Here is a 16534-nt window from a genome sequence, read left to right on the forward strand (position 1 = left end):
TGGACCTCTTTTAAGGGCCCATTTTTTCCCATTTCCACTTTTTGAAAAATAAATTTAAATATTTTTGATAAAATTGTTTGCTGTCCTTGACTTCCACTGCTTGGTCCACCACAATTTGGCAGACAGTTAAGTAAGAGGGTCCTTGTCAACGTTGGTCAGTATCAAGATTTCAAACCGCAAATCTCACCTTATAGTTTAGCTTCGACTGTACAACCAGAAGCTCATTAATGCTCCAATGCAGCAGAGATGAGCTTAAAACAACATTTTTATGCTGAAAAGTCATTGTAGCAGGAAAAAATACCGGGATTGCAAGATATTCTAATGAAAGACAGCAAAAATGTAAATATTGTATATTGATAATTATTGTGTTTTGCCCAACAGATTTGAACAATACTAGCTTATTGAATTGGAATTTTATGCATCTCAAATTTTATTGTAGGCATCAGTGGAAGCCCTTCTGTTACCAAAGGGGCTGCAAACACTATGAGAAGGTTTATTTTCTGTTAAAATAATACTTAAAATTACTTAAATTTACACATTAAAGAAAGAAAAATCAATCAAGGTATTGAAGTAGCTTTTTTAGTTTTATTCTTGTTAATACAAATATTCAGACAAGTAGTTTTCACCTTTACTTTTAAAGCAATGCTACTATTGAGTACAATTTTTGGACACGACTTCCCTCTGGGCACGTGTTTATGTACATGCATACGTGTTAGCCTGTGTGCACCTATATGTGTCTGCACATTAGCCTGTCTGCGTGCAACCGTGTGTCCACACTAGTCCGTGTGCACAGGTGAGCATCTGTCCGTGTGCACTTGTCTCTGCATGTAACCCCGTTTGCTTGTGCATGAGTGTGCTTGAGTATGTCAATGTAGATGCTCTTCAATGCAGCTCCCAGCTCCAGTTTGAGGACAGATTATGAGGAGTCAGCACCTGCAGGCCATGAGAAGCATCAGGAAATATCCCAATTAGATTAAAGAAAACTGTAAAGGCAGAATCTAGGTTCTGTCCAGCTGTGGGCCTGAAAAGAGAAAGCAAGTAATCCTCCTGAGGGTCGACGACCTGCTCAATGAAACTGACATGCACACACACAGCTTCTCGGTTAGGTAATGTAAACAAGCAGAACCACATGTGTGAATGACTGAACAGAACACAAAATCTGGAGAATCTGATAGAGTTAAGATCTTTGGGACTGGAGACCAGCCACACTCCGGTTCATGTTTTCTGTTTTTAATATTAGTCACAGTAGTGAAACGTTTGTCTTCAGAAATTCAATGTTTCAATGAGGAAAAAGTGTTTTGAGCAAAGATTTATTTCATATAATCTCAAATGTAATTGTAATTATGAGCAATTTATCTTAGAATTATTTATCATTTTCTTTTAGGTTTACAGGATTTTAGCTTCATAGTTTAAACTCCATCAGAGTTTAAAGTTAGTGTCACATCATTTTGCTGAGTTTAATTTATACGTAAAGCTGTAAAATGCAAAATAATGCAGGAATCAGAATACTTTTCAAGACTTTACAAACTGAGATCAGAAAATAATTTATTTTTCATTCACAAATCAGATAACCAATATTTTCTGTCATTTATCTGCTTCCATAGAAACTCTTAAACCCTCAACTTGAAAACAAAAATGCAATATGTTCCCTCTCAACCACAATCCTTGTATTTCGGTCAGTGTTTGTCTGCATGGTTCGGCAGAACATTTGGAAGAATCTGGACCTACTGGAGTCTTTTGACACATTTAAGAAGTTAAACTTCTACAATCAGAAGTGTTTCTGACCATAAAACCTCGTTGCTCTGCTGACCCCCCCCTCGCCAGCCACCATATGCCTCAGTTTGACGATTACGGGCACCACGCTGACAGCTTCAAGAAAACTTGGTGAAAACATTAAAAATTAAAGCACTTATTTATTTATAGACACTTGACAAATTCAAGCTTTTGTGTAAAACATCATCGGTCATGGCTGCAGCGTTCCTCAGTGTCCCAGAAGCCCCGTTCCTGCAGACAGAAAAGGCTGTTAGTGGAGCAGAGGGCGTGAACGTGCTCCTGTTTGCATGTGCGATCGTTGAACCTCACCTTTGAACCCCTCCTCCGGTAGCCTCACTGTGGATGAAGCAGACAACGTCAGTGGAACCTTCAGGATTTGAGAGCTTCTGCAGATCAACACACTTACCTTGATAGGCGTCATCCATGGCGGCGTAATCTGCGATGGGTTCGTCGGCCTGCGGGGGGACACAGTCACGAGCGTTACCAGAACTATCAGACACAAGAATGACTCCCCCCACCCCCAGTATCAAACCTTTAAGCATATGATGCTCTCTGGGACGACGCCCAGGCTGCCCAGCGTGGCCGAGTCATCCGTCAGGCTCTTTCCATCAATGGAGAGGTTTTGGTCAAATGGCGCCACAGAAAAGGCGTGCATGATCTGCAGCAACACAGGGAGTCAGAGCCGCTCACTCACATCTTTATTACCTGCAGAGCTCCTCCCCCTTACCTGTATCTTCAGCTCCTTTAGCGTCTGATTGGCTGAGACAATGAGGGCTTTCTCCCCCCGCAGTTTCCGATGTCGAGTACTCCTCCTGATCCCGCCCACTTTGGCTGAGGTGGTCACAGGAAGAGCTGCAGGAGCGACAGTGCCATCGGCCAGTCTCAGCCGCTTCGCCCCATCCTGAGACTGCAGCAGGGCCGACTGAAAGCAACAGAGCAGACAGACAGGGGGTGAGCAGTCAGGTGACTCTGAACCCGCGTGGGACCACGCAGGCGGATGCCACACCCCTTTTGATCTAACAAAACTGCTGTCGACAGCTCAGCACACATCAATGCTAGGATTATTTCTGCAGACTGAGAAAGAGCCACACGCAGCTGTCAGGTGATGAGACTGGTCGCAACACACCTGACTAAAATCTGGGTCTTCGCCTCCTTCCAACTTCAGATGCTCCTCTCGCTCCTCCTCAGCCTCGGAGCTGCTGGCGTTCATCTCTGGAGTCACATCCTTCACCATCTGTGCAGAAATGGTAGAGCGGGTTAAACCGTGACCTTCCTGCGCAGAAGTTGCGGGTGCTCTGTGCGCTGGCTCACCCTGGCGTCTTCCAGGACTTTGCGGATGTAGATGGTTGCTTGGTTGTACTCTCTGAGGTCCTTCTGCTGCTGGAACAGGAAGCTCTCCCTGCAGTCCCAGCACAGCTCTGAACACACACCAGACTCGGGTCAAACACAAACACCAGGGTCTGCCAGCACCCTGAAGTAGCCTCTATGCCATTTTACACTCATTAGCAAAATATATTTATGCCAGGACTCAACTTAGTTAAGCATCACCTTGAAAGAAAAAAAAACAACAAAGAATTTCTATTTACTTAATCAGAAATAAAGTCAGGCAGTAATCTATCAAATTCTTTTGATTGATCCCAGATTACCAGAAGTCTAATTTGAAGCCACTCGTGCTGCTGCTTTGTGCATCATTTCTCTGCCAAGACTAAATCTGATAAGGAATTCGTGTTTAAATAAAGCCAAAGTATTTTTCAGAATATCCTCTGAGATGACGGACCAGGAGCCTTTCTGCTGCGACACATGAACACACGTTTTATATGAGCTGCAAATGTTAAGATGTAAGCGGACTGAGCGCTGAGCTGCAGATCTTACCAGGCTGGGTGGTGTACTGAGGGGTGGAGCCCTCCGTGCTCTCTCTGAGGCAGTGGATGGATATGGCCTGATCAACGATGAACAGTCTGCTGATGACCTCCCACTCGCTGGGCCAGAGCAGAGCTATACTGTGCCAGACAGACAGCACAACATGAGAGGGCAGCAGCAACACCTCGCTGTCTGTTATGTGTGTGTGTGAGAGAACAGACCCAAAGCTAGAATTGAAGGATTGTTTCCCTCTGATGAGGGATGAGTTTTTAACAGGTTCTTGTGGCATTTTTCTGATGACGGAGGACATATTTAAAAAAAAATTAAGCTAAAAAATGCATTTCTTAGTATTTCTTCAAGTTGTTGTGAATCAGAAGCGGAGGAAAAGATGGCGTTGGAAAAAGAGCTCATTTGTGATGGAGAAAATACACTTGGCGGGCCACAACTAATGTTTGGACGTCAGAATTTATTTCGCGGCAGAACATAAACAAACCAGCCTTCGGGACCGAATATCCGCGGGACTCATGTCACTTACATTAACCTTATACTGACCATGCCATTTGAAGACATAATTACTTTGGTTAACGGCTGTTTTAACGTCCTAAAAGAACGGTGGTGCCGCCCGGACGTTGACGCCTGAAGACCCCTGAAAGCGCGGCTGTTCTCCCCACTTTGTGAAGAGATGGGAGCAAAACACTCGGCTGTGGTTCCACAGCGAGGCCAGGAGGTAAGATTATGACATGGTGTTAAAGTTGAACATATTTGGCATATTTTGTCACAGTTTCTTTGCGGTGGGAGAGAATGAACATTTTTTTCCTCAAAGGGGGGAGGGGCAAGAGACAAAATTTGAGAACCACTGGTATAACATAAATAGACACTATTTGATAAGGTTAAACATTACATATCAAATATAGTGTTTGGCCCGTCTAATTGTCTTTACTGCTTCACAGTTTGACCCCCTGATTTAGGTAGAATTTACACAGAATTAGATTTCATGTTAAAAAAAACAAAAACCTGATCATTGAGCCTGGGGGGGGGGGCTGCAGAGGTTGTTACATGCAGTGATCCTGCATCCTTACATCGTCTTTCCTTGATCAAAGACAGAAAACGGGAAGCTGAACTCACTGCTGAGCGTCGCCACTGATCAAGGAGTCGTAGGTGAACATGAACCCCCCATGAGGGCACAACAGGAGGCTGTTCCCCACGTTAGACACTGGGGAGGATTTAGTGGGCCTCCTGCAGAGCAAACACAGCTGTAAGATCTGAACTTTTCTCCTGATGAATTGAGAAAAAAACTTAAGCTAAAGGAAACAAACCTGATGAACTTCCTCCACTCCTCCACAAAGAACAGAGGAACCACATACAGAACATCCGTGTTCTGAGGAAACAAACGTGAGTCAGAGGAGGAGTGCCAGGGCGGTTTCAGAGACTCGGTCTGGTTCTGACCTGAGGCCACTTTGAAAGCGTGGGCCGGTTCTTCTCATGGAAGAGGTTGAGCAGCTGGTTCTTCTGGTCAAGCGCCATCATCTTACTGACGGCCTCATTGTCCTTCTCCTCCTGCTCCAAAGTCTGGACACAAAGAGGAGCCACATGACCGTTACCTGAACTGTGACCATCGTCAGCCTGTTTAATTTTTTGATTCATTTTTAACATCTATATCTAAAATGTAAAACTAAATTAGATTAAACCTAAAATAATATAAGAAAGCTAAAAATATTTTAAAAATGTAAAAGTTTTCTATTTTATATTTTTTATATTTCTATTTTATAGTCAAGCCTGAAACTTTTGCAGAAAACATGAAGAAATATTAAAGTTCAATCAAATATTTCCATCTCTAAATGTCCTTTTGAACACTAAAACATGTGCATCTTAAGCTATCAGCATACACATATATTTTCACAGGAAATGTATGTTTCTGTTCTAAAGAGAGTATCTTTCAACTCTGGAGATTTGCAGGATTTTAGTTTGATAGTTTTTCCTCTGAGATTAGTTTGTCCTGAAAGCTCCTTCATCTGGAGCTGAACAGGTTACAGGTCAAAATGTGTTTCTTCTGAACTTCTAATCAAGTGAGAATTGAACTTTCCCCCCCCCTAAAAACCAAACTCATCAATCAACTGCCATCAATCAACGCGACACCGAGTTTGGTTTCTGATTTCCAAAAAAGCGTCAGAACTGAAAGTCAGAGAAAGAGAAAAGCCGCCAATGCTCCCTCACCAGACACTGTCGACAGGCCTCCTGCTTCTCCGTGAACTCCGGCGCTTTGGGGAAGTACTCCCGAAGCTTGGACCACACTTCCGGAGATACCAGCTTCCGCTCGGCCTCCAGGATGCTGAGGCCTCCTGCAGGAGGAACAGGATGAGGTTTCAACCGCATGTTCCCGTTACAGACGCAAAAAGGTCTGAGTGGAGGCTGACAGCAGAACTACCGTGGCTGCAGAGGATGTCCTCATTAAAGGTCTTCATCTCCTCCTCGGTGCCTCCTGACAGATCTGAACAGAACTCTGCAGGAAGAGAAATCGTTTTAAAAAGGTCCGGGACAGCGGAGCGGACAGCAATGTGGCATTCACGCCCATAAACATGGAAGGTCTGGATAAAGTTAGTGCTCTTAATCACATTTCTGTCAGGGGAACTGGAAAGTCTCAAACTGTCCATCAAACATCACTGTCATCTGCTGAAAGCATCAAACGACCAGCTTTTCCTCAGTGACTTATTTTGAGTTTCTGTTTTAAATATTAGGAGCAGAAAAAAGGGAGAAAAGAAAGGCAGCAAGAAATTAATTACGATCACACAAGCAGACTTCCCAATTTCATGAAGTTATTTCACAATAAAAGTCTACACCTGTTTCATACAGTCCTTTTCATGAAGCGTTTCCCCGTTCAAACATATGACAACTGAAAAGTGTGGCTGAAAAACGGTAGTAATACCAGAAACTGAGGCTACAAGTATACTTATACTAAAAGAGTGATTTTACCACTTTGAAATCAATATTAATGCCAACTATAGGAAAAAGTGATAAAGGAGAAAGTGTTTTCTTTTGTGAAAAGCTCTCCTACAGCTGTACACGGTAGAAATGAAACAAAAAACAGTTTGCTAAGCAAACAGACGATGGTCACAGCATCATCTGCCTCTGCAGCATCACTCAGATCTTCTGTTCATCAGTCTTTTATAGTCCTGATTCTCCTCCAGGCATCGGAGGAACAGACCATACAAGCTGCACAACAGAGGCAGAGAGATAGGAGCGTTGCAGCAGAACTTCATTCGTCAGCTCCAAACCAGCTGATGCTTCCTTCAGAACGTCTTTGGCCTCTGAAAGGTTTCTGGCCGTGAGTCTAGCCAGACAGTGGGGAGAAAACCGCGATGAGGAGTCTGGGGCGCACTGACCTTTGATGTTGTTGGTGTGTGGTCCCTGGCCGTTGGTCTGGCTGTCGCTGTGTTTGCCCTCGTGTTCGTCTTCTTCCAGCTGCTCCAGAGCCAGCTGCCTCCAGCTGCGCAGGGAAGCTTTGCCCACCCAGTAGCCCTCCCCACTGAGACAAGATTACACGCAAGCATTAAAGAAAAGTCATTTAAGCTCCAGTGAAGCGGCTGCACTAAAAGCAGGCTGGGTTTACCTTAGCGTGCGTTTGACCAGGTTGGACACCTCCTTGTAGTCTTCGTTGAGCTGGTTTTTGAGCCGCAGCACTCTGCACCTCCAGCTGACACAGTCTCTACACAGAGACGAGCCTGGAAAAACACACCGAGAGTTAAGGGGGAGGGACTTGTTCCATCCAGGAGAAAACTATTGGAAATGACAGGGTTAGGGTTATTATATGAGGAGAAGAAAAATGAAAACCACAAAAGTTATTTTAAGAGTTTTTATATCAATACATTACAAACAAATTAAACATGGTTTCATGCAGCTGCTGATAAAAATGTGCTTCCGTGAACTGATCAACACCCCAGCACAGTCCTTTACTTGAGGTACCAGGACAGACAAGACATGGAAGCCTCACTAAGGTTCACAAACAGGCATCTGAACAGACATCCAGATTTCCTGGATGTGGGCTGTTTCTGGATGTTCTGATTCAATCCTTTTCAAAGAGAAACCTTTACTGCGACTGACCGTGAAAACCAAACCTGTGGAGATCTACTAACCATCCAGCCTGGGCCCCCCGCCATAGCGCCTGTAGAGGAGCTCTGCAGCTTGCAAGGACACCCGCTTGCAGTCTGCCACCTTGTCTGGGTGCAGTTTTCCGTGAGAACAGAGGAAGAGGGAGGTGTCGATCTCCTTTGTGGCAGTGGAGTCGTCCAGCCACTTCTTCAGCCATTCCAGAGGAATGAACTCATACTGTTCACCTACAAGGAGGGGGTTGTTATTTTTTTAGATGGACCCCTTCCCTAGAATAAACATTTGAGGAACGGTTTTACCAACCATCTCTTGCAGGCAAAAGCTCGTACAGCTCTTTCACCTCTTCGTGCTTCGCCTTGCCCTTATCCACGCTCTGCTTCCGCATGTCTGACATCTCCATGCACCACTCCTCAAACCTGTGGTTGTCTCGGTCCACCAGCCTCTGTAGAAAGGCTGGATTGCCACACAGGAGGACGGTCACAACGCAGCTTGCTGACTTTTTTCACATCAGATCTTTGGCTCACCTGGCACCTCGACACTGGTCTCAGAGAGGTCCGGGTGCTCGTCTGCCTGGACCTTATACACCAGCATGTAGGCGTTTCTGGAGCAGTGGTAGCCTTTGCTGCACTTTGGTTTCCGTGACGGAGATTTCACCGCCTCAGCTGCACAAGATAGACACCCACAGGAGAAAACCAGTGTGAGGATAAAAAACAGATTTCATTCCTGCTTTACTGCTGGACACCAGTGAAATCAAACCAACATACTGACCAAGTTTAGCTTCTTTACAAGACTGTGTTTGCATACATTAAACAACCGAGGTTCCAGTGAACAGGTTTTCTAAATGTCATCAACCAGAATCCATTAGGAAAAGTCTTTTACTATAGATTTTTCAAAGAAAACAGAATCCTAAAGTCAGCGGGTACTGATCTTCAAAAACAGAGAAGAAACAGATAAACAAGGAAGATTTTCATGTTACTATGGTTTCCATGGTTATCAAGTCATCAAGTTTAAACAACAACTGTAAAGAACTACTCACCAATGTCTTCCTCAATTCCAAGCTGCAGCTTCTTCCCTTCCATCTTTTCAATTTCCTCATCGTTGAATTTGTACCAGTCACCAGTCAGAGCGTCCTTCACGTGTGCGATGTAGTGTCCCGAGTACGCACTGATTCCTCGATGGATCAGCACCGCACTCAGTTCATACACGCTCTTCTGTCCTGCAGAGACACACAAACACAACCTTCATTCCTGTCATGCTGAGAGCAGCAGCTTTGAAACATCTGTAAAAATGGATTCTAAACCATATTTAGACATTCATACTGACAGAAATCCTCCTCGCAAAGCATATGAGCATTCAGAGCTGAGGCTGTGAAGTTTTCGAAAAAGCTACAATGTTACAAAAATCTATGAAAATGCAAACACTAGGCATGCATGATATCGCATTTTTGGAATACATATTTTTAGCACAAATTCAGGTATTTGATACTTAAACTTCAATTATATCCTAAAATATAACAGGTCTGCTCTGCTTTAGAGTGGATGATAAATTTGCGATGTTACACAATTGTTGTCACCTCAAACCAGACCGGTCGGCGAGCGAAGACACAGCAGATGGGTGACACTTCAGAGCTGAGGTGTTGGGTTGAAATGAAAAGAAAGTACCTGGTCTTGCCTCCAGGAAAGGCTCCATGTCCAGCTGCTCAGGAAAACTGATGAAGGTGTTGAGCTTCTTCTTATGACCAGTTTGTCTGTGGAAAATGGCAAAGGTGCTTCATCACAGTCAAACCTCCATCATCATCATCACAGAACTGAGGGAATTATTCAGGTACAAAGGATTTAGGTTGTAGTCTGTATTCTGAAGGCTGATGATGTCTCTGAAGGAGGTAAGTGGTGAGGGAACCAGCAGCAGACCTGCACTCTAAGATCGACTGACTGACCTGTCAAAGACGAAACGCATGAGCTGCAGGTTCAGGGTGGGAGGCAGGCTGTGCAGCTTGATCCTGCGGGTGGCGCTCTGTTTACTCTGACAGCTCTCGCAGAAGTAACGGTTCTCTCCATCCAGCTTCTCCTCCTACAGGCAGGGAGGGTAACCATAGCAACGAGACATCAGTGAGGTCAAGAAAAGGACACATGCCGCCTCATCTTCAATAGGACTAGAGGCAGAGAGAAGATGTGTTGGTGTTGATGTTTCATGTGAAATGTCAGCTGTGAGGACGCCTGAATGTGGTGAGGAGGCCCTCCAGCCAGGAGGCGCAGCGTGTGGCTCACATTCTGGAAGCACTCTGATGATGCACTTCAGCAGGTACACCAGAGCTTTTTGGATGATCGTAGTTTTGAACCTAAACACGTCTGAAAGGATTGTGTGCGTGATTCTGTGGTCATACGTGTTGGAAAAGCACCACGTATGACCAGCAGGTGAAAAGCAGGTGTTCTTGGGGTGGAAGCAGGCTCACCTTGAGGAACTCTGTGATGCACTCTGTCAGGTTCTTGTGTCCCAGGATGTTCAGCTCCAGCTCGTAGAAACGAGACGGCAGCGCTGACGACCGTCCACACTGATTACACCTGCAGGGCAGACGGTCACAGATCAGTGGCTTTCCTGAGGGAGAGCTGAGGGAACCAAAATGTGGCCAAGCCTTTTGAGTCAATTCAGCCACAGCAGGAAATATCACAGGAGATGCTTCTGTGGGACAGAGATGTGTGTGCTTACTGTGTTTCTGGAAAAGTGGTAATAAGTTCTTAAAAAAGAGCCCACATTTCTTTCATTTAACCTACGCCAGCACCTCCCAAGTTATCTGATTATTTGTCTTTGAGATGTGGGAGGTATATGTTTGTGCCCAGCCACTGCTAATTCAGTTCATTGATTTTTAAGAAACATGATTTTTTTCAAAACTGAACTGAATGAACTGAGTCCACAGGAGCAGCCGCTGAGAATTTGTCCCATAAACGAAGTACTGAGGTGAGTCTGAGGTCCGCTCTGTAAATACTCACACAGTCACATAGAAGAACTGGCCGCAGAACTGCTGCTGGATCACATTGTGTAGGTTAGGGTTTTTCTGTTTGGACAACGTGTCCTCCAACAGAGACAAGAAAAGTTTGGAAAACTCCTGAGCGTCCTAAAAACAAAGGATCACAAGGTCAGACAGCACAGGAACATTTGGCTCCCAGAGAAATCTAACATTTAAAGCTAAAACAAAATCTTTTGTAGCTCAAACATAATGTTACAGAGGACCAAGGATAATGTTGGATATCATCTCTTCTAACGGTTGACTGTTAACAGTTTTGAAGACTTCTCTGTTTTTTCCTGCACCCACTTATCTAAATAAAACTCAGTATTTTTCAGCTAAACTAGTGGCAAATTTATAAACGAGTCCAGTCTAAGAGGACATAAAGCTTGTTTGAAATAGGACTGATTTGAACAAACACAAGGATTGGCACTTGTGTAAAGACCAACTTTAAACAAACTGAAGGAGCCAAATTTGAACTTTTAAAGAAAAAACAGGAATGTTTCACCAGCAATATCTAATTCGAAGTATTCACTTTTCAAAACAGTTTCAAATGTGTGACCTTATAAAAGTCAGAACGAAAAACTGCCCCGGTGAAAGTAATGGAGCAGAGCAGCACACCTGCATTTGTGAGCTCCAACAGCATCGCTTTGCTTTACCTGCTGCTGACCGGTATCCAGACCCAGAGCTTTGACCAGCCCTGACGGATCGATGTACTTTCTGTTGCTGTTCTGCAAGAGTGCAAACAGGTACTGCAGATGCTCGCTGATGGACTGAGGGTCGTAATCTGAGGGAGACACAGAGAAGGAGTTTGTCCTGTCAGTCATCAGCAGACGCAGAAACCGCAGGTTTAGCTGATGCCTTTGACTCGTGAGAGTCTGCAGGTCACGACGACGCGGAGCTCCAGGATGATGAGGATGATGATGATGATGGTGGTGGTGGTGGTCGTGGACCACATGAACAATGAAGATACTTCACATCACACAAAACCAAGATCAGCTGGAATTTTCAGGATAAACCAAACTTTACTGTGATCTTGTTGCACACAACCAGGATTATTTTAGCACAGTCTGGTTTCCATGGAGACATACTCTGTCCCTATGTTTTTTTTATTACCGTATAAAATAATCTCAGCTAAACGTAGCCACCGAAAATGAATTAAATTAGTCAGAATTAAGTTGCCATTGAGATATACTCTGAAGATAGTTAATAACAACAGACGGTTATTAACCATGTCAAGTTAACAGTTCTGTTATATTTCTGTCTGTATAATTACAAATATTTAGTTTTTTGTAACTTTGTTGCCTTGTTTATTTGTTTTATTTATAGATTTCTAAAAGTCAGGAAAGTTCTTCATTAATCATCAGAAGTGACATTGACAAGTCTCAATAACAAACTGGTGACGATACATTCAGGGTAAAAACAAAAATAAGAAAACACCATTTAGCCTATTCACATGCACACAAAATGTTTCACTGTATATTTTTTTTCTTGAGCAACATGTGAACAGGACAAATTGCAGTCTATCAGATATCGGCCATTAGCCTGAAAGGAGCAGTCGGATTTTCATCAGCAAGAGACAGAAGACTCAGAGGAAGCTTAAAGTATTTAAGGCAATTGCTGTTTCCCTCTGGGAATTGCGTGCTGTTCAGTTTGGATGTACAACATCCCTACAAGAAAAGAAGAAGAAAATATCCATTTTGGTGGTTCTAGCTAATGCTAAGATTGTCAGCGCAACATTTAACAAGAACAGACTCGTGAAGTTTTAAAAACTAACAGAAAGTTTCCAACTTCTGTCATTGAATAGGGAAGTATGGCCTCTGTACTTTCCCATTGAACTTGGACTTATGAGGAACACAAATCAAGTTAATTTGCAAATTTATAAAAATTACTCCCAATCACCTGATTTTGGTAGGCTTGAAAATAATTGACTTTTTAAAATCCAAACTCTTCCTGTTTATTCCTAACAAGCTTCTTCTTTGAGCGTGAAACTTTTCTGCATGTGACTGTGATTATTGAACCAGAAATGCGGTCATCCAACATGCGCCCTGTGAGCGTTATAGACATCTACACCTGCAGTCTTAGCCGCTGCTGTTTGTCCTGGTGTGGACGTTTTTGAACGCACCTGTGTCCGTGTCGTGCTCCTGTGCTCGTGAATTGTGGCATTGATAGAGGATCCTCCGAAGCTCCAGGTTATGGAACCACACCTGCAGGAATGTGTTGACGTAACATGTTGCGCCAAGGTTGGTCAGTCCAACAAATGTGTTCTGGAGGGGGAAGTGTCAGACACGGGCAGAGGAAGTGAAGTGAAATCCAGACAGGATAATCAAATCCTACTTATTTGCAGAGGATTACAGACAGACCTTATCTCGCCGTTCAGAATTTGGATCATCGATGTTGTGGAACGTGTTCTCATCGATCTCCCCGAGCCAGGCTTGTTCACCAATACCCACGAGGCAGTTGGGATTTCCTTTGCAATTTCTTCTGTAAATGTAAACGCAGCTGATTAATTTCCTGTTTTCACAAAACTAACCTCTATCAGGCTTTTCATCCCTCGTCTGTCCCGGAGCCAACCGGACTAGCATCCTAAGAACAATTCAAACACAACCAGAATCAAAAGACCAATTCTGTCAAAGGTTGGTGAATCAAATAAACGTAGTAACTACCAGTTAAAGTGTAGCCTTAATGGTTCAGTCAGTTTCCAAGCCACTGTTCTGTCTGATAACAAAGACAAAAATCATGTAAAAAGAAACAAAAGGTATTATAATCTCTGTAAAACTAACACTTTATAAGAGCAAATGGGAATGAAGCAAACCTAACATCTGATAACTGACTCCATGCATGGAGACCAGTAGCACCAATGGAAACTACTTTCCTGCGGGGACAATGGCAGCTTTTTGAATGTTGGTTTGCTGAATCATCATAGCAAAGACATTTAAAAGAGCAGGAAGTTAACACAGACTGGGGCAAAATGCTCAGACTTGCTGTTGTTCAATTCACAGAGATCTGCATGACTCTACAGGAATGTGTGTTTAATCTGACGTGGCACTTTTTAGCTGTGCAAACAGCAGTGTTTGTGTCCAACAATTAGCCACATTGATGTCAAAATACACCGTTTGCCAAATTACAAAAACAAAAACACCATGGCTTAATTCAACCTGGAAAAACAAAAAATCAACATAGTATTTTTAATTAAAATTTATTTTAAATGCTGTTGGTAGGACTTTAAAATAATGCAGAATTACTCAGAAAGAAAGGAATCAAGAAATAACCCCGGTAATAAATGCTAATAAAACATTTTTTGTACATACATCATTAGTGATTACTTCTTTTATTTACTGTATTTATTGTTTCATGTACAATTCACTGAGTAAAATGTCTTTTTTTTTTAAAGAAATACTAAAAAAAATATATTATTTGGACTTTTTTTTAAAGAGTTTGTTCTGTGTTTATAAATATTTATTAATTTCAATTGAAACATTTTACAGGGTTGTGTTCTTAAAGAAAAGAGAAAACAAAAGGAACAAACACAAACTGAATAAAACACCATTTGGTATTAAAAATATTTAATCCTTTCATCACTCAGTAGTATGAAGGCAATGCTTTCCAGACCTCAAAAGTCTAAGTCAAAGCCAGTCAAGGCCAGCCCTTTCCATATTTCATTTACATTGAATTTTATTTTATTTTACTTAATATTTGATTTACAAGGATAAAAACAATATCATTTTGTTTCTAATTGATACTAACTTTACATTTTTAGTAACTTAATTTTGTTTTGTTTTTAGGCTGAATACATAAGATGCATTTTCTGTGTTTCCTAAGTAGGTAGAACAATAATTAATGAACAGCCCGGTAGTTCCTAGTAGTTACCTTCCCGTTTGTTGATCATTTGAAAACAATAATAAGTATAGTTTCCAAACTAAATGGTAATTAATACATAAAAAGCTAGCTTGACAATCTAAACAGTATGTTGTGCATTTCGTTGGAAACGGTTTTCCTTTTTTGGCAGACAGTAAAGTTCACACAACTGTTGACAAAATGACAAATGCACAGACAGACACATGATGAGCAGAGTATGAGTGCTGTGTACCTGCAGGCTCCTCTTTTGCAGGCCGGGAGGTTAATGCGATATGCTAACTCGATGTGCTCCTGTGTGATTTCTTCTGGTTTCACGTGTTCCACCCAGCGCCAAGCTGCCTTTTCCAATTGTACACGAGGCGCCATTATCCTGCAATTAAACGATCCCCAGTGTTTGTGCGCTTTTACGCAAATTGGTTAATAATCGGGCGGTTTTCCAAGGATGCTAACCCAATAAGCTAGCCGGAGCTAAGCTAGTTGCCTGGTTCTCAGAGGACAAAAGTACGGCTTCCTGGCCGAACCGGCAACCTTATATTGTGCTACGCTTTACAACACAAAGTCCAGTGAACAAACGCCTAATCCAAGCCTCAAGCGAAGCTCGTACCATTGTGATTCTCGAACAAGAACATCTTTATCAAACTCACAACTTAAGTCCCCCCGCTAAGGCTAAACTGCAGCTAGCCCGACCGGCTGAGCCTCTTCCTTTTACCGCGAATTGACGACAAAATGTGAATTTATTGTGTTAAAAACAAATATGCTCGAACCTTTCATGAGTGCCGCCACTTTATCCACACACTTGTGTAATTTGGCATTTTTGTACAGCTTGTTTTAGATTTAGCGCGCTTGCGTCAATTTATAAATACATAATTTCTGCGCTCAAAATCAACACGACGTCAGACAATGACGCAGCAACGTACGCCGTTTTTTCCCCTTCCAATAACTTTATTTGTTTGTTTGTTTTTACACACAAACATGTCTGTTAACAAATACAAAAGGGGGGGGAAAGAATAATTTATAAAAGAAACAAATACGAACTAAATATTTAAAACTTTCCATACCTCTTAAAGCCAAAGAAGTCCACTTTAAAACGTTTTTAGGTTTCTGATTTCCAATGAATTGCTCAGAAAACGGTTTGGAATTCCTGAAAATTGTTGTTCTTTTTGTAATGAGGACATTGAAACAACTGAGCGTTTATTCTTTGAACGTTTTTACTCTAATGCCTCCTGGAACAATGCACATTATTGGCTTTTCCTCAAGAGTCCATGTTTAGCAGATTTTTCTATTCAGGACATAATTTTGGGGTTTTATATTAGAAAACATAAACACAGAAATGGTTTTAAAAGTTATAATTTTCCAGGGTAAATACACAAATGCTGATTCCTTAAAATCAAACCATATTTTTTCACATTTCATAAAAACTCTGCTCTTATTTTTCATCTATAAACTTCATGGAATATAAACCTGCCGTGAAACTCCAAAGTATCATAAATAAATTACTGCTTTTTGATAACCCATAAGATTATGATCATTATAATGCCCATGTAACCCCTTTTTTATTTTAATCTTATTTAATGTAAGTTTGTATTTTTTGTGTTATCGTATATTCTTTTACTTAATTTTATAATTGTTGTTCATGTTTTTATGTGCCCATTCTAATTTTAATTTGATGAACACCTTGTACAACTGCCACACATATTGTAACCCCCAAGTTTTTCTTTTCAATTAAAAAAGAAAAAAATGTTACTTTTTTTTAAAGTCAACAGTCCATTATGTCTTAAATGTTTGTCTCAGGTTTAAAAAAGTGTTTTTTTCGTTGAAAAGCAATTGTAAACACAAATTGAATATGGTGGTACTCCGGCATATATTTGTATATATTGTATATATCATATATTGTCACTGCACAATTAAAACAGTACATTTCTAAACTCTCAACTGTAA

At 41.9% G+C, this 16534-nt stretch overlaps 1 protein-coding gene across 2 annotated transcripts; it reads right to left on the reverse strand.

Annotated features, from left to right (window-relative positions):
- Window positions 1–1528: 1528 nt before the first annotated feature.
- usp48 (ubiquitin specific peptidase 48) lies at window positions 1529–15503 on the reverse strand. Of its 2 annotated transcripts, none has more exons than XM_011475214.3 (28): window positions 15361–15503; window positions 14829–14966; window positions 13102–13219; window positions 12864–13005; window positions 11398–11525; window positions 10725–10849; window positions 10190–10298; window positions 9674–9807; window positions 9399–9484; window positions 8774–8953; window positions 8262–8399; window positions 8041–8190; window positions 7764–7964; window positions 7241–7352; window positions 7014–7156; window positions 6059–6133; window positions 5848–5972; window positions 5080–5202; window positions 4950–5011; window positions 4759–4869; window positions 3646–3773; window positions 3085–3191; window positions 2900–3007; window positions 2501–2695; window positions 2306–2431; window positions 2180–2228; window positions 2083–2109; window positions 1529–2004 (listed from the first exon to the last, which is right to left on the reverse strand). In XM_011475214.3, the coding sequence occupies exons 2-28, from the start codon at window positions 14960–14962 to the stop codon at window positions 1982–1984; spliced, it is 3159 nt and encodes a 1052-aa protein (XP_011473516.1). In that variant the 5' UTR covers window positions 14963–14966; window positions 15361–15503; the 3' UTR covers window positions 1529–1981. The 2 variants fall into 2 exon arrangements, with proteins under 2 accessions (XP_011473516.1, XP_011473515.1); XM_011475213.3 differs by having other exon boundaries at window positions 13102–13222.
- Between the last annotated feature and the right edge of the window lie 1031 nt (window positions 15504–16534).

This window comes from Oryzias latipes, chromosome 5, assembly GCF_002234675.1.
Source record: "Oryzias latipes chromosome 5, ASM223467v1".
Classification (NCBI taxonomy): domain Eukaryota; kingdom Metazoa; phylum Chordata; class Actinopteri; order Beloniformes; family Adrianichthyidae; genus Oryzias; species Oryzias latipes.